This window comes from Plutella xylostella, chromosome 29 (genome assembly GCF_932276165.1).
Source record: "Plutella xylostella chromosome 29, ilPluXylo3.1, whole genome shotgun sequence".
Taxonomy (NCBI): domain Eukaryota; kingdom Metazoa; phylum Arthropoda; class Insecta; order Lepidoptera; family Plutellidae; genus Plutella; species Plutella xylostella.
In genome coordinates this window covers 5055868-5080136 of record NC_064009.1, presented here as the reverse complement: position 1 = coordinate 5080136, position 24269 = coordinate 5055868, and the positions used below count along the sequence as shown (strand labels likewise).

Genomic DNA, 24269 nt, shown 5'->3' with positions numbered 1-24269 from the left:
GGGCAAACGCTTCATTAGCAAATCCGATTGAAGCCAGCGATTAGTCAAATTAGTGGCCCTGCCGCTTGCCGATCATCCGATTCCGGTAAGTATCGAGTCTACGGTTGTGTGGCGATATCGGATCGCCTTTCTTTACTCTCTGTCAACGTTTCTGTAGGCGATCTGTTTTACGTTCCGTTTATATTTGCTGTCACCAATAATGGTAGAGATTGTAACAGCACACATTTAAAAAGAAATATCAAAAGGAAAAATCTGTTTAATTTTACGTTGTGATTGCCTATGTAAATCTCATTTTCATATTGCAAATACATTGTTAAGATTTAAAAAGTGCTGTGAGAATCGTCTCAATTTTTCTGGTATCTTTCTAAGTATAATAGGTAACTGCGGCTTGAAATAACCCATTCTGAAGGTACTTAAAGTGATCCATCACTCGCTGACGCCGCTATAGTCAGATAACTGTGTGTGTGGTTATAAATAGCTAAACAGTTAATTCATTTCAGCAAAGTTAACTCTTCATTACATCCCAAATTCACCTTTGATAAAAAACTTATCTTATATCTAAGGATAATTTTCGAAAGACTAAACCAGCTCTGCAAAATGAAACATCGGTCGTTAAAACTAATAAAAAATTTAATTTAGGATCACAATGTCTGGAATGATACAGGTATATTAACTCTCATTACAGCTATAATAATACTTAATAAAATTTCAAAAGTCTCGAGTAGGAAGGATTCACAGAGTTGTAGCGCCCTGCACGACACACTAAATGCAGGCTAATTTATTTCGTCTGTCATCTAAATGCAAGCACTGTGTGACAATAAGTTACTTGTGTGATGTGATATATTATTGCATTTCCGACCTAGCGCTAATCACTACTAATACTTCTTACATTATTGTGCGCCGCGTATGAAACGAAGACCTTTATTAAACACAAACAAAACTATTACGAAATAGACAATAATCTATACAAATCAAAACTACAGAATATAATTAAAATCTTTCAACAATCACTATGTATATTTTTTATAGAACCAGCCACCTTTGTAACGAATTTTATAATAAATGGTAATTAGAGACCGTTTGAGGCTTAGGTATTAACAACTTTATTTACAGAGACGTGTTAGTTATAAGTGTGTGTCCTCTAATGATAGTTTATGTTACACTGCGACCGTCTGGCGGTCTACTGACAGTTGCAGGACAGGCTGCGCTTGATCCTCTTGCTGGGGGCGAAGTCTGCGCTGCGCACAGAGCGGGGCTGCACAACTGTGAAAAAAAACACATTTCCACCGTGAAAAATTGGCGATAAAACACCTAAAACACGCCTTTACTAACAAAAACTCCAAAGAACTATAGTAATCTATAAAAACTTTCGCTTTTCGAACTTGGGGAGTCGACCGCGAAATATTTTCGGTGAACTTACGAATTTCTAAAGGTCTACGGCCCTTGGCTGTGAATTTATTATTTCAGTTCGAGGCGCGACCACGCATCAAGACGTGACCTGGCGCGGTCGATAGATACGTCTGCACTGTCTGCTCTTTTGCCACTCTGTCTCAATTACAAGCGTACCTCACCCTAACTCCATTAAGGTACAATTTTTAACAAACTCCAGTAAATAACTTACTGCAGTCGATCCTGAACATCGTAATCCAACATAATATTACGTAACTTCATGACAGCCTCACGCTGCGCTAATGAACCCGGCCGACCCAAAAGCCGATGATTAATAACCACAACAAAGAGGCTTAATAGAATGAATTAAAGGTAAATTTTATTAAAATGTGTTGTTACGTCTGTGAAATCCATTAATGTAACACCTGTTGTTCATTGATTTTAATCCGTAGTACGGATTGTGAACTCTCTGTAGCATTATTTTTATTAAAAGTAAGACTATAGTGTTACAGCATTGTTAACTTAACGCTTTCCTATGTTCCTCTATATCAGTAATCTCTCCTGTATTTTGTTCTCAAACTTTATAAAGGTAAGTGATATTGCATCATGCCTCGCATTTCTCTGCATTACAGTGGAAAACAAAACTAGAAAAGTATTACTTGTGTGACCTGGACCTCAAGTATGTAAGTCATGGCCAAATTAATAATTGTGTATTTTGTCCATGTGGATGTGTGGCATTATCTAATTATCCCTCATGCCTTAAACAACTCGAACGATTCGTATATCAAAGTGGTCGCTTAATCGCAGGTACTCTGCAGTCAATTGTTCCGGGGCACCGCTGTAAGCTACATGTGCGCTCGTGTATTCTGCCCGGGACAATGAATCGACACAACGCTGCGATGAAAGGTAACCGAGTACGTTTAAACTTTGCTAAGCCCTTTATAACTCAGACGGGAGGGTCACAGTAACTTTTAATGTTGTTTAACTTAAATAATGCCCTTCTATATTGATGTAGGTTCTCGATCGTATCATTAATCCTAGAACGTGATATTAGGTACAGTCTGCAGCATAAGTAGCTACCTATACACTTTTGTACCTTGTCAATCTAACAAACCGCCTATCCATAAATTGAAGCATTAACTTTTCTTCAATTTGACAAGGTACAAGGTAAGTGAATAGCAACTTATGCAGCTGACCGTACATCTGACTGTAAATACTTTCGGTAGAAGAGAGATAGTATGAATACATACAGTGTGGCCTCGGCTCGTCCTCCTGCATCTGCTGCGGCATCTGTTGCGGCATCTGTTGCTGCATCTGCTGCGGCATCTGCTGCGGCATCTGTTGCGGCAGCAGCAGCGTGCGGTGCTCCTCCATACGCGGCTGGCGCTGCTCCTCAGCTTCAGCCTCGGCCTCCGCCGCCGCCAGCTGGCTCACGATGGTCTTCACCTGGTGAAGAATGTTATATATTGAGTACCCTATGTATAAACACTTATTTCATATCAATACTTATTTCATATCTTCATTTTATATGTCTGATACTTGGTGGTACCGACAAGAGACTTCTTGGTTTTAACTTTTTCAGGAAGGTGGACATAGACCTGCAGAACCTATAAGTATTATAATATTGTTTATACGTAGGTATTATACATTATGGAAGCACGTAAGGAATGAACATAGACATCTGTTCATAACTTTATTTTTGCATTTTAAATTTGCCATTTGCATTCCTATTTAAATTATGCTTTAGAAACTAATAAATTTCTGACTGCTGTTAATTTAGTGAATAGCATTTATAAGTGTTGCAACGTATGTTGAAATCTAAATTAATCACATTTTACCGGCTTCAATAACTTTCATAGCATCGTAGTCATACAATAAATATCTTCAGTTGGATACAAAACTTAGATGTAAAGAGCTTATACATCAATTTGCCCTCAGTGTTCCTTGTACAGTGTACACCCAAACTACTTATAAAAGCTTTCTAGTTAAACAAGTTATTACAGAGTAAATCATGGTTTTGCTTTCCAATTGCAATAACTTGGGTAACAAACAATACATCAAAAGGTTGTAAGTTGAAACATGAACGGCAACAATACTCGAAGCAGATGCACAATGTTACAAAAGATTGTACAATGTAATAAGTAGTATAAAGGAAAACTCTTGACTTTGCAATATCCGGAATGGAAATATGAAGCCAAGACTCGAAAGTTTTGTTTGTGAAGAGTAAAACTGTGCAATTTGTGTATGACAGAAGCACTTAGAACCATGTTCCACATAAAAGCATTAAAACCATTGATCGACAATGTACCTTATATTATTAATCGTAAAATTATCCTTTAGTGTTCTGACCTTGACTTTGGAATGTGAGATAATCGATATTATATTCATTTCCACGTTATTAAATACTAACAACAAGAAGCAAATCGAATAGATTCGTCTCGGTGGCTACAAGAATCGATAATGATGACGACCGACTCGAATCGGTCAGGTTGCATCATAAACTCATTACAAAATAAATAGCTCACCACTCTTTGTTATGTATATTTATCTGTATTCGTTTTAATATAAAAGATACTAGGGAGAGAGTGTGGCCTCATGGGATTATAATGAATTACTGGATATCAGGAGAGATAGCGATAAATAGAGTAGCATTAAGTGTTTTAACTGATTAGATTCAATGTTTTATACGGGATTGAATAATATCAGTACATTTACATAGCTCTATCTTTAATATACTATAATTACATAACTACACCAGATTCATGAAACATGCTATTCTTCTGGCGTAGGAGGCAGGAGCGATCTCCACAATGTCATAATATCTCACTCTCTTTGTAAAATGCGTTCAATTTGTATTTCAGGGTTTGTGGGTTTCATACATGTTGACGACCGGATGGTGTAGTGGTTAGTTCGATTCGTGGTTGGGGCAGATATTTGTTTAAAGACAGATATTTGTTAGCCTGATCAGTGTATTCCATACTCCAGAGCCAATCATCTGTGACTATAGTCCATTTACACGAAACTGTTCCCTGAAACATTTCAGTACCTCCTGTATCACCCAGCTCCTGTACACAACAATCTCTATTCTCAAGTACAAAAGAGTCAGTACCATGCCACCAACCTCCTGCATGTCGTTGTCGATCTGCTCGCGGCGCTGGCCGGCCAGCGCGTCGTCCGCCGTGCGCTGGATGAGGCGCAGGTCCTCGGGTGTCAGGCCCCACGGGAGGCCCATGTTCACGTTGGTTGACATCTTCGGCAGCTGCTGCAAATTGGTTATTTATGGAGGTTATTAATTGGAGGATGAGGGTGGGTACGAGTTCACGGTCACGTTCAGACATGAGCAGTCTCCAAGACTGGAGGGTTATTGCCATAATCTCCACGCTTGGAAAGCGAGTTACAAGGCCCTGTCTGGCCCGGCCGGAGATCGAACCCGGGATCTTCGAAGTACAACCAAGTAAACCGGAATAACTTTGAGAGGCATTCGGTTTCCTTATTTCCTTGTGTACTAGTGACAGTTGTATTAATATTTAATGGAACATTAGTGTCGAGATAACTTAAGTACTTAGTTCACCGAAAAAGGCATGCAGAAATATTGTAATATTTCCGCGGTGTGTTTACCGATGAAACATCCTCGCAGCGGGAAATAAACAATAATTGCCATGCACACAAACCGGGAAGTAATAAACAAATACGCAGAGCTTTCAAGGAAAAGAAGACAAAGGTTTCTGAAGTATGTATCCTATCCGTGAGTTTGTCCCGAGAACGGGCAGAAATTTTATAAAAGAGTTCGCCGTAGCGGTGGCGGCATCACCCTGCACTATGTAGGTCACAGGATTGTAAATAGGTCAATACTGAAGGTTATTTTAAACCTAGGAATATTCATGCTCCACCCTACCGAGAGACACTAGTAAATGGCATATTGTACAGCCTTGCATCGCTCTCAACATAGATCACGAAGGACGATGCGATCCCAACTATTTTATTGGCAGCATCATATTTTATAGTGCTATTTATCGAACGAATAGCTCGCAATACAAGGATGTTCAGTTGTTTGTTTTTCCTGAAGGTAAATGCAGGTATGTTGTGCAAATCTAATCAAATGCTTTTTTATTAATTAAAAAAGTATAATATTGAAAATATTTGCAAACTACCCTTCTATTAAACAATCATGTAGATACGATTACTCGAGTGGAGACCACAGAGAGGCAAGCGTAACATTGGACGCCCCGTTCGGCCTTCTAGACCTCCGACCTTAGACAGGTAGCCGGTAGTGGCTGGATGAGGAAGGCTGAGGACATAGTGTTGTGGCACTCCTCCTAGTGGCGTATGATAATGAATACGCTAAATTATAATGATATGAGATAAATTTATAATTAACAGAATATGTTTGTGGTGTTTTACCTCGGGTTGCTCCATGTCCTGGACGGGGGCTGGCTGGGGGACGAACTGGTGCATCTGGGGGCCGGCGTTCTGCTGCAAAAATACATCATAAATCATTAATAATCTAGTACGTATTCCTAGTTCTTATTATGGAATGAAATAAACTTATAATCTTTCAAGATATTACTAAGTTTCTTATTCATATTATACTGCAATACAAACTTGTGACTTCGCATTGTACTCGTATAAGCCCAGTAGGTTGATAGATATATACATAATATATTTGTATATTACCCAGTAGAGACAGACTAGTCGCACTCTATGAATATATAAATCATACATTGTTACTAGCGGTGGAAATCTTCTCTTACAATACTTATTACAAGTTATGATCTTATTATTTCTAAATTACGGTTCTTCAAGTTTATTCAGATTCAGACGCCCTATTCATGACCGTCCAGCAATTCTAAAGCGATAATACGATAATCGCTTTTTCTTGGGATCTTGTTTTGAATTGCTAGTTTTAATTGTAAAGTGCAATTCATATCATTTATTTATAAGACAATCTAATCTCACAATTTGTAACGTGAAAAATTTAAACCTCTATTTCCGCATAGATACCGTGTGGGGAGGTCGAAGTGTAGTACGAAAAACCGACAAAACACGATTGTTTCACTGACACTGAACATTTATGTGAGCAAATGTATATTTTATATATTTTAGGCAGTTAGATTTATCTAATCATCAATTGTATATATTATCATTGTATGTAGAAACTTATATTAGTTCGTATTTCACAAAATTTTATTAAGTATAATATGTACCTATATATTTTTTATTATTTTCTGGTAGAAAAGATTTTAGCATTAAATTTACCAGACCGTACAAAATGTAATTTTTTACTGTTTAATAAAAGTATTATAATAAATAAATGAAAGTAGTTGATCATTTGTATCTTCACCAATCTATCCGTAAGCAATTCAAAATTACTGTCGCTTTGAAAACGATGTGATGTTCTAAATATGATGCCTCACGCTCATAAGTCTCAGAACAAACTTATTTTAATAACTTCAAAAGTAATAACTAACTAAGATTTATTTAACACATCGACCCTGAATACATTAGTTATTATTTTTTGACTACTGCCAAGATTATACTTAACATTAAAATAATGATTACACACTAGCGTGTCATATACGTTTCCGCAACACGTATACAAGTATGTAAATGATTCCACACTTGAAATAACGGACCCGTAGTTTTTGTTCCCTCCGTATTTTTTTCCTTGTGAGTGAGTGCACGGCGACGGCCGGTGATTGCCGGTAATGTAAGCGGACGGTCTGCTATTACCCAACAGAGGTGGCTCGGAACGGCACATTCTACATACACATTCGAACACATTATAATAAATTGTATAATTGCCATATAGCGGTAATAAGTTAGCGATCCTTTGGAAACCATTCCAAGAGTTTCTGCGAAGAAAGTACTTTAATCTTTTGGCTAGCGGGTCGACTTTTATTCTCTTTTGGAGGTTTTATTTTCTCGAGGGAAATGTATCAGCGAGAGCGCCTAAGTTGGGACACGCACGGTCGCGTCAACTCGCTCCCGTCTCGGAGTCAGAAGTCGTACATTTATCGTCTTCACGCTGAACTTTGTCACCTTAAACCTTGGTATATTACATAACGTAGGCAGTAAAATGTTATAATCTCGCGGTTATTTTCATCGAATCATACACTCGTACCTACTAGGCAATTTATGTTATTTTTTCGTCTTACTCGACGTTAGAATTTCTTACAGATAACTTCATTAAACAATAAACGTGTTTACTCTGTATGAACCACATAAGATCAAGAGAAGTTAAAATGCATTGCCATAAGCACCCTGCATTTTGATAAGTACACTCACAAGCAATGAAAAAGTACCAGTGAACCATATAGAACGGCTATGCAATGACAGGTGCAACTTTTTCACTGTACGCGAGTGTATTTCCTAGCTAGTATGCCTTACATACCTCATTCTGTTCGTGCTGTGGGGGCGGCGGCGGGGGCGCGAAGGAGCTCATGCCGTCGTCGCGGGGCGGCATGTCGCGGGGTGGCATGTTGTGGGGCGCGGGGATGGCGATGACGCGCTGCACGTGGATGCGCATCTCGCGCGGGTTGCCGCCCTGCTGCTGCTCCTCGGACGAGTCCCAGGGCATCTGCGGGGAACATTGAGTATGAGTACAACCGATTCCGGACTATGACTAAACGAGTCCTGTTCCATGTCGGGATATCTCCCTTAGATTTATCAAGCTAAGTAAACCATTCATAGGTAAATGTAGGGGACGTGTTGTTCGATATTCAACTGCTCATTTTTACTACCTACTAATTTATTAATAAACCAATTCTTTAACGCAAGCCAGAGTGAATAAACTATGCCTTACTATATAATAATTACATAATACTTAGGTATGTATAGCCCTAGCTGTCAATTTTTCTTGATTTACATCGAACAATGCAAGAAACATCAAGACCTTGGCTCACGAACCTCAGATTCCATCAATGGAAAAAGAGCAACGCAAAACCACTCCTGTTGCTCAATAGAATAAAACAATAGATCTAAATGTTAGACCCAGCATCCCTATTAATATTAATAACAGTATAATAATAACGCAATTAGCGGCTACAGAATAGCATGGCGATGAAATTATCGGAGAACAAAGGATAATAGAGCTGGATCGTGTCAGGTCGATGAATAATGTATGTACGGAGTTGCACCACGGCAAGCGTCGCGTAGAGACCACCGCGCCGACAGTCGGTCGCTCGACAGACATGCCGCGCCGACTGTCGGTCGTCCCACAGACGCGGCCGCAGGAAGCAATGACCGCGAGGACGACCGCCACACATCGCACAAACAAACCTCCTCAATTCACACCTGTATACTACTTATTAGTCTTATTACTAATAAGTACACCTTTACCTAAGCACACTGACACGAACCGTTCCCGCCATTATACCCAAACAGATTACAGTTAACAAGCTCACGAATACGATGCTCCACTCATCCATAAAAGGCGTCCGATACATTGTTACGAGATGGCCAAGATAAGTACAACGTGACAGGGTTGAACAAAGAGATTAATTTAGTTTTTCCAATATTAATATTCCAGCGTTGACGCCGCGATTAAATGCGGAACAAAGCAGTACGGAAGTGCTGAGTGTTGAGTGCTGAGCATTGTCCATGCGCCCTTGAAATAATGTCGTTTTGGTTTAGTTGCGCATTATCAAACAAACATTTGACTTGAACCGCTAGCGAAGATAATGCTGATGAGGTATTAGGTAGGTATTTGAGTTTTTTGGTAACCTTATGTCTTGTATGTAAAAAATATGTCAAACCCATAATGTACAGCAAAATGTCTGAATGTAGGGTTGTGATTATACGCCATAATTATAAAATACCGTCTCATGGTTTTTTTAGGGTTCCGTAGCCAAAATGGCAAAAACGGAACCCTTATAGTTTCGTCATGTCCGTCTGTCCGTCTGTCCGTCTGTCCGTCTGTCACAGCCGATTTACTCGGAAACTATAAGTACTACAGTGATGAAATTTGATGGGAATATGTGTTGTATGAACCGCTACAAAAATATGACACTAAATAGTAAAAAAAAGAATTGGGGGTGGGGCCCCCCATACATGTAACTGAGGGATGAAATTTTTTTTTTCGATGTACATACCCGTGTGGGGTATCAATGGAAAGGTCTTTTAAAATGATATAAAGTTTTCTAAAAAACATTTTTCTTAAAGTGAACGGTTTTTGAGATATCAGCTCTCAAAGTCGTAAAAAGTATGTCCCCCCCCCTCTATTTTTATAACTACGGGGTATAAAATTCTAAAAAAAATAGAGGTGATGCATGCTAATTAACTCTTTCAACGATTTTTGGTTTGATCAAAGTATCTCTTATAGTTTTTGAGATAGGTTGATTTAACTGTAATATTATATTTGCTGCTACGGAACCCTTTGTGCGCGAGCCCGACTCGCACTTGGCCGGTTTTTTTTTTATTAAGGGTAATGTTTCGTGTAACTTTTATATGAATATTTATTTATACTTATAAAAACCTACATATAACATAGTTTATCTACCATTGATGGAGAACATTATTCAAATCTGCCATAACTTCTGCATTTAAAATAGATGTTTATCTTAGTGGCTGTGTGAAGTCAATTTGCGATCTTCTTTATCACTAGAACCGGTTCCATCGACGTTTTCATGAAGAGTAATTGAATTAATAACATGATTGGTTTCACCGTTTTTTTTTCCCTCAGGCCTGTCGCTAATGTTCTCCTTATAGACCCAATGACGTGTTCTCAGGGGGGTCACTCTATATGACGAAAAGCGAAGTTTCAGAGCGCTACTGCGCGAGCCACGACTCTATCTCGTTGTAGTAAACGTGCCGATTGATCTACAGCCCTTGTTCGTTCGTTTTTCGCCAGTATAGAGTAACCCTCCAGATACTTATTCGCGTTTCGCGATGATTCCTCCGATGTCGACATCTAATTTATTTTTAAGCCCTCGACTGAGAGCTCGATCTATTTTAAATTAATCGTCGACAGGCTTCTTGAGGTTAATGAGGTGGCCGCTACTCGCTCGTTTCAAATGCAAAAATACTTTATTTTATTATGATTCCTACTGACTTAACTGACCTAAATTTCCTACCAGTCGTGTAGTATATGGTGCTTATTTTCCTTTTTGTATTTTAATTAATCGCAAGGTAAAACATAAAATCATAGTAACAGCTTCATGTGTTATTCTAATAACAATCATTACCTATGGCGCCATGCATATTCTTAAATTCCTAATGGACTCTTAAATAGTTCATCAATTAGACATTAACGTGCCATCGCAGAAGAAACAATAATAATCGAGAATAGAAACCAGCAATATTACGTAGGAACCCTTGGAAGGCTACTAATGTAGCCATAAGGGATAGATAAAACTTTTGATCTAAGTACCTATATCACTTTTTTTATCCTCTTAGATTCTGCTTGTGAACCACTTGGCGAAGTGGTAACGGCGACTTCCGATAATTCTTATCTCGTATCCTTTCACATAATACCGAAACACAATTTCATGTTTTTATTATTTCAATTCCGGTATTTTAAGAACGAGAAGCGAAATATTCCAATTACTCGAAAATTTTGATTCGAGTGCAACGTCCTTACTTTATTTTGATTAAATAACAACTTTAAAATGTAATATTACCTTGTGACAAACATTCATATGCAATCGAACCGGTGTGACCACTTTCGTCTCCCTTGGAGCTCTAACCATCACAACAATAATATCTATCTTTAAACCTGTTAGGTACTAAAAATATTGTTTTGAGTTATTTTATTGGTTATCTTATTCATAAGCTGTTAATTCTTATGATAATTACGATGATCTTTTAACAATTATTTATCTATATGCACCTGAATCAATTACTCTTCTTCTCAACATGAGGTTGTTTCCGATATACCTGAGTAGGATTATACTGACTTAAAGTTTCCATTATTGAAGCAGTCATAATACGTAATCGATACGTTATCACAAGGTCATCGGACCATCCATTAGAAGTTTCCAATAAACTGGTTTCTCTATTATTATTATCTTAACTGTTGTCGTTGACCTCCGATTTTACTTCCGGATCCGAAAACTTTCTATTATACAAATATACTTGCAAAACTCTTCAATTTCTCTAAAAGAAAAGGACAATTTTTATGTGTTCGTAATAACAATAAATTTTAATGAAATCTGTTTTGAATGTAAGGACAGGTTCGGTGCAGCGCACAGGTGAACAACACTGATTGTAAATGATACTATTCGTATCGAAATCGGGTTTCGATAAAGTATCATGTGACTCATGTAATTTAGTCCCATACGTTGAACCTACGAGTACCTACAGGTAGGCACCTGGAGCTATAACATAATATAAATGGTATTAATTAAAGCAAGTAAGAGCTTGATTTATTTCGTAACGTAGATACAAAAATAAAGATTATAACATTATCCTTGAGCCATGCAGTTTATTTTATGAGCAATTTGTAGACTTATTTTTTATCCTTATTTAGGCACGCGCATTATTATTTAATTTATCGGTCAGAATGTTTTATAATATCGTTATGTCACTTAACAAAGCTATCGTTAATTACCAAGTCCCATTATTAATTTTACTTTGAAGCCATGAGATGCGAAATTCTTTGATGTTTCAACTCTTTAATTTATATGATGATGTATGTATACCTAATGTATCTACATACATGCATGCTATTCATGATATACTCGTACTTTTATAGAAGTGTGGTCGTGCAGACGCGCAGGCTAGCTCGTCGGTATCTCAGTATACCAGTTTCTCGTCATAAAAAGCCCAAGGCTACGTTTTTGTACTTCATCAAAGATATAAAAACTGAGTCAATATTCTTGAAGCCTTTGATCGCGGTCCATAAGCCTTAAAAATCCCATTAGCTGTTTATTTTCGGAGCAAAGACGTATTTGGCTACTAAGTTATAAGTAGTTATTCTACCAATAGTTGCGGCGGTATATTTGTATGTTTATAGGAATTATAACAGAAACTCCTTGCGCATACCAGAAATAGCCAATTAACCGAGGCTTATGTTAAAGTTTTGTTTGCAACTTTATCACGGCTGTAACACTTGATCACGCTAGAGGATATTTGTATTATTGGCGCAGTTAAACTGTACACATTCGACAGGTAAAACAATTTTCTTACGATAACAAAATATAAAACCTATATCTAACTAAATGTTTATTAAATAATACTAGAGCATGTAAACGTTCACCCTAAGTGTAATTTTATCAAGGCGGTAATATCTAAGGTCCATTCAAAGACCTAAGCAATACCATAAAGGCTCACCTATGTTATTAGTTAAACGAAGTCCTAGTTACGACTTTGTTGATTTGTATAATCTATGGTAACCGCACACACGCATGCACCGTTTACCTTGTACCGCCGAGAGTCATGTCGAGTATCAGCGGAGTAAGTGGAACAAGGTTCATGAGCGTTCGAAGCCACCGGTGCATCAAATTATGTACGAGTAATTGTGAGTGCGAGGCGCGAGCGCGCCGCCGGTCATCTGCATCCCGCGTTCAACAATCAAGTTCAAGAACGCGTCTACACCGCAATCAGAAAAAAATATCAACTCAAATTGGGAACGTATAATTTCGAACGCTAGGATATATAAGAGGGGCGCCGATGCGCGCGGCTCAAACTGACGACACACTCGGCACGATGCAGCCGTGCCTGATGCTGGTCGCGCTCGCCGCGCTGGGCGCCGCCGCCGCCGCCGCCGCGCGCGCGGGCTACGAGCGCGAGATCGACGCCGGCCGCTACAACCAGGTGCCGCGGCTCACCGACTACGTGCTCAGCCAGGAGTTCCTGGCGGCGCACAAGAACCGCGCCAAGCTCGTCACCAAGTGGCGGCCCGAGGAGGCCATCGCGTCCGACAACGTGATCCTGGAGTCGAACGTGGTGCGCGTGGTGAAGCCGCGGCGGCGGGAGGGCGAGGAGCTGGTGCGGCGGCGGCGCGGGTACAACCTGGAGCACGTGCAGGTGCCGGCGCGCTACCCCTACCTGCCCGTCGCGCGGTTCAACCGCTTCCGCCGCTGGGGGTAGCACCACACCCTGCAGTGTTTGTGATCCAAGACTATCATTATGTTGTTGATGCGAAGTGGCTGTGTTCGGACACTCAGTAGAGCCGTGTTCAGAGCGGCTGAGTGCAGCGGTTGTCAGAACAACCGGGTTCTAGTGAAACAGTCGATGAAACGCTATGATAACGAATAGGTATAAGTAATTATGTTATTATTAAAGATTATGATATAAGAACTTAATAATTATACTTTAAAATTACTTGCTTGTTTTGTTTCTGATTGACACCGTTTCGTGTAGATTTTCATCTACTTATTTTAAAGAAGGTTTATATTTCGGTCGTTATTTGATTGAAAGAAGATTGAAAATTATTATAAAATAATTAATTGAATGTTAAATCATGTCCACTTATTCATAGATCAGAAGTAATCATCGAGATACAACATCGCGTGTGGATGTGCACGCATCTGCTAAGTGAGCTGGGCATTAAGGCATTAACGTAGCAAGGATTCTTTAAGGTCACTGAAATGTATCAGCATAATAATATCAATGTGACTTTAAAACATTTCGTCTTTTAACTAAATGTTCTCCTTGAAAACAATAATAACATGGTCTTAGTGAAGTCATCGTATAAGTTATATCAGTAGACACTTTTTTACTGATGCTGAACACTATTTATAAGATGTTTGTATTTAGAAAAATAATATTTAGTTACAAATTACGTTCCTCATCGCAAGAAAAATCAGTATGTTGTAAAATTGTCTAAAGACCTGATAAATATACACCACAATAACATAACTTGATCGATGCAAAATGTAAATAAATATCTATCACACTATCGCACTATGTGCGTGCACAATCGATGTCACAACACAATGACCGTTGCTGATTTGTAATCGGTGAAATATGCTCTATTTGTGATATAATTGTTTCAGTTACGCCCGATTTAGTATTAGGCATAGGTCACCAGTGCACATGTAGAGTTGGAGCATGCAATACGCACGTATGGTAAATATATTATACAAATTTATACATATACTTACGTTTAATTTTGCATTCCAATTACCAACCTAACACTTTCATAAATAAGGACCCATGCTTACTATTCCATTTCATATATGGAAAATAGTGGTCATCGCAGTGGACTACTAGAGTACCTTCTGAGTTCTATTTATCGGGTACAAACTCTTGACAAAGGATTTTTTCAAAAATGGTTTAAGGCGGTTCATGGCCATCATTGCGAGTATAGTTACGTTAAATCATTATTTAGTACTTGATATAGTTTCCTGTATTTTAGGAACCTTATAAACTATAAGTTTAAACACCGTAGGAAATCAATTTATGTTCACAATATTAATGGCTACATTATCGTGATTATTCCATTTTAAACATAAATATACAGTATGGAGTTGCCCTTCGCCATCTATCAGTCTAATTTATTTTATGAATACTTAACCATTTCCTATTATACTCATTCAAATCCGCAAAAGGAAGGTGTAATCGTATGTAATATTAATTATGTTCCTACATACATACCTCCGTTGTTAATGTTGTTTGTAAGAAATAATAAAAATTTGTTATTCAAAAACCTACGTGGTTCTTGTATCATGCGGACCCCACGCAATCTCCACAAGAATACATAATAAAATACAATTTCCAGGACGAATGAGAAGTTAAGAGTTATTATAATAAGCTTGATAAAAGAGACAACTCTGCGAAGCGGGGCGCTAAAATGAGAGGGAAAATCTCTTAAGAGCGCTAAAATTACGGAGGAATCTTGTGAAAATTATGTTTTATGCCTGAGTCGTGTCGCGGCTCCGCTTGTCAGACAAGCCGTCTGCAGTCTCCGCCCACACGCCACACTATTATATGCATTTTAACGACAGTGATGACCTATGCATATGTGAATAACCTAATCGTTACTTAGCCTCGAAGAGGCTGGAGGACCTATAAAAATAACAGAAAGAAAATATTCATAAAACCAACTCAACAAAAGAATACTTGTTTCTTATCTCGTTATGTACTTAGGTAAATATATCTTTAGTTGTCGATATACTTACGTATATATCTTTAAGACAAAGAACCGTACACTGCATTAGAAAACCGAAGATGAAAGTAGGCTCATAAATTATGAACACATCAACTTTCCTAACCTAATTCATAAAGTAAAAGTGATGTTAACCTTTAACCATCTACCTACGGCGTGCATTGAACTGAGCAGAGCAGCCTCGTTATAATTTAAATGAAGGCAAATAACAATATACAGGGTGTTGCAAAAAGGGATACTAAGCCGAAACCTACATGTGCAGCATGGTACATGTAATTTTGAAATTCTGATTTTAGTTTCGGGCCTAGATATAACATGCTGCACATGCTGGTTTCGGCTTAGTATACCCTTTTTTCAACACCCTGTATATATATATGTTTAAAAGTGAGCAAAGCGCAGTCCACCGGCCTCGCTATCCGACACAATTAGCGCAGTTTATCCACTTCTTGTCGTATTCAATTACTGCGCGCCTCGCCATCGCCAGTGAGATTCTTCACTGTTCTAGCCCGTCAGCTACATCCACTTTGATTTTCATTCTCAAGCTGTTGCTATTCCACCGAGCCGGGCCCGGGGCAAGGGTTACTCTAGTTTAACAATAAATGACCGAATCAGAGCTCTCACATAATCGATACGTTTAATACAAAGATATGCAGACCTGGACCCCATTCGACCACGTCTTTATTAGATGTCTAGTATTAGAATTCATTGCAAATGGTTACTATTTACAAGGCGTTACTTCGCGCCACTGACAGTAGACATTAAAGACTAGTGGTCGACAATTGGGGTCCTGGTTAGAGCAACAACGCCTCGTAACTTAACTTTCCGTAAGCTAGAGTAACCGCCCGAACACTATAGTAACTTGGCCGGGGGCAAGACGTTGAAAGGCCACTAACTCCTTCAATATCTCGGCCATGAGCTGCACAACTCTATACATAATCAATGATCAAATCCTTAGTGTTTCCGTTGCACACACATTCATAATAATCATAATATTCAATGCAACAGACAGAATATTTGAATATAAGATAGGTATATCCATGTCATGGTCCTAGTTTGTTAATAAAATTAAGCAGTGGCAGTGAAGTTTGGTGGAGTTGGGCATCAAGAGAGTTAATTTAGCGTCGCAAAAAAAAATACGAGAGCTACTATCATGCATTCGGCCCGTAAAATACAACGAGACAGCTATGATTAGCGCAGAACGCCGTGAAACTCTATTTTTCGTAAGATAAAGTGACCCAGAGGTGCCGTTAGATACTTTTGAGTTATTGGTGGGGGCGCGACCCACTGACACCCAATTGTTTCTCTGTACGTACCGCTACGGTACAAGCATCTCTTTGCTCTCCAATAATGAACCACCGTTATTAGGACCCATCCATACCGACAGCTGAATGACTGCTCAAGAGAGCGTGATGTCAGCAAATCATTATGAGTGTGCTTGGTCACAAAGGAGCTACAATTTGGCTTTAGTTACATACGTAGGTAGATATGTAGCTATGTTGTACATACATACTACCTATCTAGAGGCACAAAACATTATTTTTTATCTGTTGTAGGTAGGATTTTCAGAATAAAATATCATATACACTGCACCCAATCTTAATCTCTTATCCGCTCCATTCAAAGGTTGTCTGGCAGAGACCGATTTTAGACCACCTTTTGTACAAGTAAAGTCTTAAGTTACAATTTTATCATTACATTTATTTATTTATTATTATTACATTATTTGGTGTACAAATAAAGTGCATTCTATCTATTTGTAAGTAGTTGAGGCACCTCATTGGAGTAAATAGCGTGATCTCTGGCCGATGCAGACTATAACAAGATCACGTATTGCTCAATCTATACGAGAAGGAGTACCCCCCGCCGCAGCATCTATGTAAAGAGACTTGTGTACACGATGACAGTCCCATAATTTTCCTTTTTATTTTGATATCAGTGAAGATCACCAATACAGGGGCTCGGCGACATTCGCAGTTATGGAATTTTATTATTACGAATACTACGATATCGAGTTTCGACGGAAGAGCACATAGATCGCTGTGGGGTCACACTCTATAAGACGAAATATGAAGTTTCGGGGCGCGACTACGACTCGATCTAGTAGTATTCTATTCTATTCTATACTCTGTGGGGGTGGTGTAAGTACCTGCACCTGGCTCTCTCGAGTGGAACCTTTGTGCATATCCCCAAGGTCTAAAGTGCCTTCCTAAGCTTGATGTGCTAAATCTAAATATGTAGGTTTCCTCACGATGTTTTCCTTCACCGTAAGAGCGATGGTATACATTGTACTTAAGTTAAAAGAACTCATTGGTACATGTCAGCGCCGGGATTCCAACCCGCATCTATTGCGTGAGAAGCGGGCGCTTACCCGACTGAGCTACAATGCACCGCTCGCAGTATTAAACGTGCCGATTGCACGGCTGCTCTCGTTAGTGTTTTGTCAATATAGAGTAACCCTCCTGCACCGCGACGTCGTCGTCTGCAATACGATTTTGATGACGACATTAAATTGCCCGCGACGTAGAACGTTCATTGCCTTTCAGGAAAACACACCGAGGCAGCACATTTACCAACGAAATTGTTTGGAACTGAGCTACAAGATATATGTATTTCAGAAAACAATTCTACAGGCTGACTGCCTCTGTGGTCTAGTGGTAGAAGCTTCGCTTCATGACCCAGAGGTCCTGGGTTCGACTCCCGGGTGGGACCATCAATTTGTGTTTCTAAATTGTGGTTCTAAGTTTGGTTAGGACATAGAAGGCTGATCACCTGTTGTCCGAAACAGTGAAACGATCCATGTCGGATGGGCATGTAAAGCAGTCGGTCCTGCGCCTAGCTCTCTCCAGTCGTGTCGGTCAATCCGTCCCATTGGGTTATGAGAGTGATGGAACAGAGAGTGCTCCTGTGTACTGCGCACACACTTGGGCACTATAATCTACTCCTGCGTAGATGGCTGATCTCAATTGAGATTGGCCGCCGTAGCCGAAATTCGGCTAGGAGGACATTATTATTATTTCAGAAAACAATTCTACAGGGTTTTGCAAAAAGGGTATACTAAGCCGAAACCAATTTTCACGAATTTTGAAATTCTGATTTCAGTTTCGGGCTTAGATATAATGCTGCACACGCTGGTTTCGGCTTAGTATACCCTTTTTGCAACACCCTGTAAATATGCATTGATCACCGACTGTACTTAATAAAAAAATATTTTGCACGTTGATTATTGTATCAATCCAATAAGTATATTTAAATATTAACAAAAAAATACCTCTAAATTGTCGTAAATCCATAGGAAAAGAGAGCTTGTTTTAGATTATCCAGACATTTTGAAATCAAGGGTTACATCTTCATTTCATGATTTCATCGATGTTAGTTATTGTTTCAATTAATTCAGTCTTTTGTTCACTGAAAAAGTGAAGTAACGAAGAGACTGCATTAAATTATTAACTTAAGTACTAAAAAAATTATGTGTTTAGAGGAGCTGTATGTTATATTACACGCAGACGTGTAGCAAAATATTAGGTCCTTACATACGAGTATGAAATTGGCGTTTTCTATAGGAGGAACATAAAGTCGTTTTTTTTTTAAATGAAATATATTAAATTAATCAAAGTATGTACTATTGCTATGTATGCACTTTTGCCATCTCATAGGTAGTTCATTGATCCCCTTACTAAAAAAACCATTCGGGGGGGAATCAATAAAATCTTTGAAGGCGGTTTGGACTGCCCCATCGGAGTTGAATTTTTTTCCTTGCAAGTAGTTATCCAAATTGCGAAAAAAATGGTAATCTGTTGGAGCAAGGTCCGGAGAGTACGGTGGATGTCTAAGACATTCTAATTGAAGCTCCTCTAATTTGGTAGCCGTCTGTTGTGCAGTGTGTGGTCTAGCGTTGTCCTGAAGCAGCAGTGGCCTAGAGCGATTGACCAGCCTCGGTTGTTTAGCAGCTAGCTTTTCCATCATGGTTTGCAGTTGCTGACAATAGATATCTGCCGTAATCGTCTGGCCAGATTTAAGAAAGCTGTAGTGAACGACACCGGCACTAGTCCACCAAACACTTACAAGCAACTTTTTTTTAGTCAATTTTCGCTTAGGGCAGGATTTGGCTGGTTCGCCAGGGTTCAGCCATTGCGATGAGCGCTTCCGATTATCGTAGAGGATCCACTTTTCATCACAGGTAATGATTCGATTTAAAATTCCTTCATTATTGTGCCGGTTGAGTAACGTAACGCAGCAGTCGACGCGCGTTTGTCGGTTTACTTCACTCAATTAATGAGGTACCCACCTTTCAAGCTTTTTCACCTTCCCAATTTGCTTCAAGTGGATTAGAATAGTTTTATCACTAACACCGGAGCCTGCAGCTAACTCGGACGTGGTTTGCGATGGATCCGCTTCCACAATAGCCTTCAATTCTTCATTATCAACTTTGGTCTCCGGCCGTCCACGAGGCTTGTTCTGCAGGTCGAAATTTCCAGAACGAAAACGTTGGAACCAAAAACGCACTGTGTTTTCTTTTGCGACACCGTCACCATACACATCATTAATCCTTCGAGCCGTTTCTGCAGCACTGGTGCCACGGTGGAACTCATACTCGTAAATAACGCGATATTTCAAGTTTTCCATTTTGTAAACAGAGTGACACAAAGAAAAAAACAAAAGAAGAAAAAACAAATGAATTAGGGGGTTTGAAACACAAATGCATGAGTAAATAGCTGTATGAACTTGAATTTGGAATTCCTAACCATAAAGGTAATATTTGAGATCAAAGTGGCCAGTACGACAAAACGCCAATTTCATATGTAAGGACCTAATATTATGCTTCATAAGTTGCTTATCTTCATTCGTTAAAATATGAAATGATTACAGTAGCCATCGAGAACAAGGCAAACAACGATATTAACTGCTCTTATTTTAGTTAAAATAAAACAGGTTAAACGTTGCAATTCAAAAAACCTACACATATTTGTCTCCGACTAAAACAATCGACTATACTTAAGTACATAGAAAGTTCTGTAACCAAGACAATTTTATTTGGTTTTAATTTTTAGTTAAATATTTAAAGTGATTGTAGATTTGAGGTCCCTAGATTTTTATTTTCTCCGCAAGGAGTTTTTCGGTCAAAAGCCTTGGATCGACAAAAATTCCAGGAAGGACGAAATAAATTAGCCTTTGAACAGGACCGGTTCGACGATTGCATAAGCTCAGCCGAACGTGAATCTGGGCACCACACTGCAGCGCACGTATACAAATAATATCGAAAATATTAATATGTATTTGCAACTAAATGCACGGTAAAATCACTCGTACGACAAAGACAAAAGTTATAAAAACGTACTGAGTAGTTTTAAATTTCCTGTTGTACGTATCATTGTCACGGGGTGGAATGAACTTTGGTGAAAACATTCAAAACCTGTTTTTTTATTCAAGTAAAGTATTGAGAGATTGTAATGAGAATAACTTTACAAAGATATGTCATAATTCTGTATGCTGGAATTTATGGGCGTGTAATATAAATATATATTTTAAGGTAGATATTAAATTTATCCATGACATGAGTATGAAAATATAATATTCCCAGAAGCTTTTATTGTTACGTTAAAATATTTACGGGACACTTATTTTTTATATGCATTATTTATCTCGTCTACAAATCAACTTCTCACAACAAGGCTCGCGTAAGGCCTATACGAAATGCTCTCATACATATATGTAGCTTTATCATTGTTATAATAGCAGTAGGTTATTAAACAAAACATCAACAATCAACAAATATGTATATGAAAGCTAGGAAAGCTATAAATAACAAATAAATACAAAACTGGACAGACAACAAGTTATACGAGTACATATAGAAACCTTGATATTCTAAACTAAACTGATGAATCTATGAACCGTAAATTGAAAGCAAAAGCATAAAATTAGCTAATCCATTAGGTACATCAACATAACGGTAGCTAAACAAAACTAATCATAATCACCAACAATCAAGAACATTATTTATTTTACCACAAGAAGAGTCAGAAAATGTATTTATTGTTCGTACAATATTTTATAATAACTCCCTCACGACTGACTCTACACGGCCACCATATCTTAATCAGCTAGACAATAACCACTCATATTTTTATTAATTCCTAGTGAACAAAGTACCTAACTACCGTAAGTTAAGCCTTGAAATAATACGATATACTTAATAGCTAGTACACATAACATAATGATAAAATGTAAAGGTGTGATTTGCTATGGACTATTTATTTACTGAATATTTTCACGTAATCTGCATAAGAAACCTCAACGTTATTTTTTTTTACATTGGTGTATCTTTGTGAATTTAGAAAGTAAGTATATAATTTATCGAGTTCATCCATTTTCATTCTCGGAACTACATTTATGAATTAAGTTTTGTGAATGAAAAGTTAAATACTCTTATAACAAGATAAATTTAATAACTTGCCCTATTTATGTCAGAAACATCTCTTTCCGTAAACAGGGCCATTATGGCGAAAGCTAATTTCCTTGTCTTCTGTTGATCTTTCAATACTTAAATAATATTTAACGGAGTTCAACCCGCGCACTGAATTATTAATTACGGACAATCGCTGCCTCGCTATTATTCTAAGATTTCGGTTTCCGTCGGTTATCCAACCGTAAATCATAATTTAAACTCAATTTTGTGGTTTAGAATATATTTAGACACCTACTCAATTCAAGAAACAGGTGTCTTTACTCCTCTTAATACAAGAAAACATATTTTTTGGCTTAATCGCACTGTGATATTTCCATTTTAGTGATTATAGTGATATAAATAAAAGCATGTTTCCTTAGGCCCTATAAAGATAGAACGCGACCAAATCGGATATAGTATGAAACTAACAGATCGGCCTCACACAATACTTTCAGGAAGCCGATTTTAGCTCACCGTGCTCTATACATTAAGCCGCGTTCTCGCCGGCCACACGCATCGGTGTTTCTATCTAATTAACCAATGCTTGGTCTGTGTGGCCGTTCGTTGGCCATCCCTGAGGACACTTACATACAGACCGAGCATTGGATGGCCTTCTAGGACTTCTAGGAATCCCGAAGCAGTACACTAACTTACCAGGAAGCGATGAACAAAGGATGCACGCGCCTGGCTTCCGGCGAACTATCCGGATAACAAATAACCCCATAATCTAAGTAGCTGTACTTATTAGATCGTGCATAATCACGTTGGTACGCTGCACAGGAAAACTAAAATTTGCGTGGTGAAGCTTCACATTTCCTCATTAATTATCTTAGATTAACGACGAAATACACGAACAAGATTGTGTGTCACATCATACATATTAAATTTCTACAACAGTCACATACCCAATTACAAACTAATAATAGAATAGAATAGAATACTACTTTATTGACTTAAAAACAATTTACACAAATAACAATTTACAATACAACGCAATAGGCGGCCTTATCGCTAAAAGCGATCTCATCATTCTAACCGAACGGAGTTCCAGTTAGAAGATTAGTGCTTAATGGTAAAAGTGGGGTGTTATTTGTCAAGACGTTTCTTATGCACTGACACTCCATCTAGTTCGTATATTGTTAATCTAAATTAATTATAGTGAGTACTAGGTACTCACGGGGAGAGGGGATATCTAGTTTTGCCTGGTACTCACGGGAGGGGTTATCTAATAATTAGATTATACTTGGTACTCACGAAAAGAGGGGTTATCCAGTTATGCCTGGTACTCACGGGGAGAGGGGTTATCTAGTAATGCTAGGTACTCACGGGCAGAGGGAAGGGCATGTTGCGGTGCTGCATGGGCGGGAAGGCGGGGCGCGCGGGCGGCGCGGGCTGCGGGCGCAGGGGCAGGCGCACCGGCCCGGTCAGCGGGAAGGCGAACACTTGCGACTGGGGCTCGGGGAAGGCGGATCTGTGGAGAGAACGGATAGTTAGGATATATGGTCCTACTAACAAAGGCGAAAAGTTGTAAAGGCAAAACTTTTAAAGCACAAAGGCACTTATACAAAACTTGTAAAGGCGAAACTTTGACAAATATCCATATTTAGATATACGAACTTTAATTTAATAAGTACTCTTTCACGGGGCCACTTTTAATGGAATTTTGTATGTGAAAAGCTGACACTTGGTTTTTTTCAATCCCGGTGTTCACATGAGTTTTTTTATAGAAGCGGAGCTCACTATAGCTAATGCTTAGGTAAGTATAAACCATGGGAGATATATTTATCCAGCAATGGCATAGTTGCCTGATGATCATGATGTCAAATCAAAAGAATACGCACAAATAGATAAATACATTCCATATTTTTCAGTTAGGTATAACTGAAAAGTATGGAATCCGTGGAGATGTAGTTAATTCTTATTTTTAGTACCTAATTATCTTTTTCAGAAACTATAGTGACACGTCACCATTATTTATCCACCCCACAGTTTATAAAGATGATTAATTATTTTAAAACACTATAAAATAACAATGCGAGGCTGTGGAGAGCAGCAACATGTGGGATTATGTACAATTCCCTAATGGATAAACTCGTTTGAAAACTGAAAAGCTTTATTAATTAATCCAGATTAATATTTCCTGTTGTAATGTTAGTTTGGTTTTGAAATATCTTTATTCTATTATACGCTAGCCACAATTCTCATGTTCCAAAGCTTAGTATATAAAACTATACTAACTGTAAATGTATTTTGCACAGATTCAACACATTAATGTAGATAATTTAAATGTAGATGTTTTTAATAATACTTTTAAACCTGAACATTGCATGTTCCGAAAAACAAAATTATATAAAAAAGATAGGGGAATGCTAACCTCTAACTATTCTC

General features: G+C 38.4%; 2 protein-coding genes across 4 annotated transcripts in view; one reads left to right on the top strand and one right to left on the bottom strand.

Moving 5' to 3' along the window:
- Positions 1-612: 612 nt before the first annotated feature.
- LOC105393473 (WW domain-binding protein 11) overlaps positions 613-24269 on the bottom strand; it is a 51043-nt gene continuing 27386 nt past the window's right edge. The window contains exons 6-11 of one of the 3 annotated variants that reach the window (XM_038115432.2): positions 23208-23352; positions 7781-7966; positions 5791-5859; positions 4499-4651; positions 2640-2835; positions 613-1263 (exon numbers count right to left, since the gene is read on the bottom strand). In XM_038115432.2, coding sequence (XP_037971360.2) covers positions 1181-1263; positions 2640-2835; positions 4499-4651; positions 5791-5859; positions 7781-7966; positions 23208-23352 — 832 coding nt within the window. In that variant the 3' untranslated portion in view covers positions 613-1180. Of the gene's footprint in view, positions 1264-2639; positions 2836-4498; positions 4652-5790; positions 5863-7780; positions 7967-23207; positions 23353-24269 lie in introns of all 3 variants that reach the window. The other 2 variants (XM_011565240.3, XM_011565241.3) reach the window with 2 other exon arrangements.
- On the top strand, positions 13025-13650 carry LOC125490956. Its single transcript, XM_048631501.1, has one exon. The coding sequence runs from the start codon at positions 13033-13035 to the stop codon at positions 13414-13416; it is 384 nt and encodes a 127-aa protein (XP_048487458.1). The 5' UTR covers positions 13025-13032; the 3' UTR covers positions 13417-13650.

Coding starts and splice junctions, on each gene's coding strand:
- LOC125490956 (XM_048631501.1), top strand. CDS start 13,033: ATGCAGCCGTGCCTGATGCTGGTCGCGCTCGCCGCGCTGGGCGCCGCC.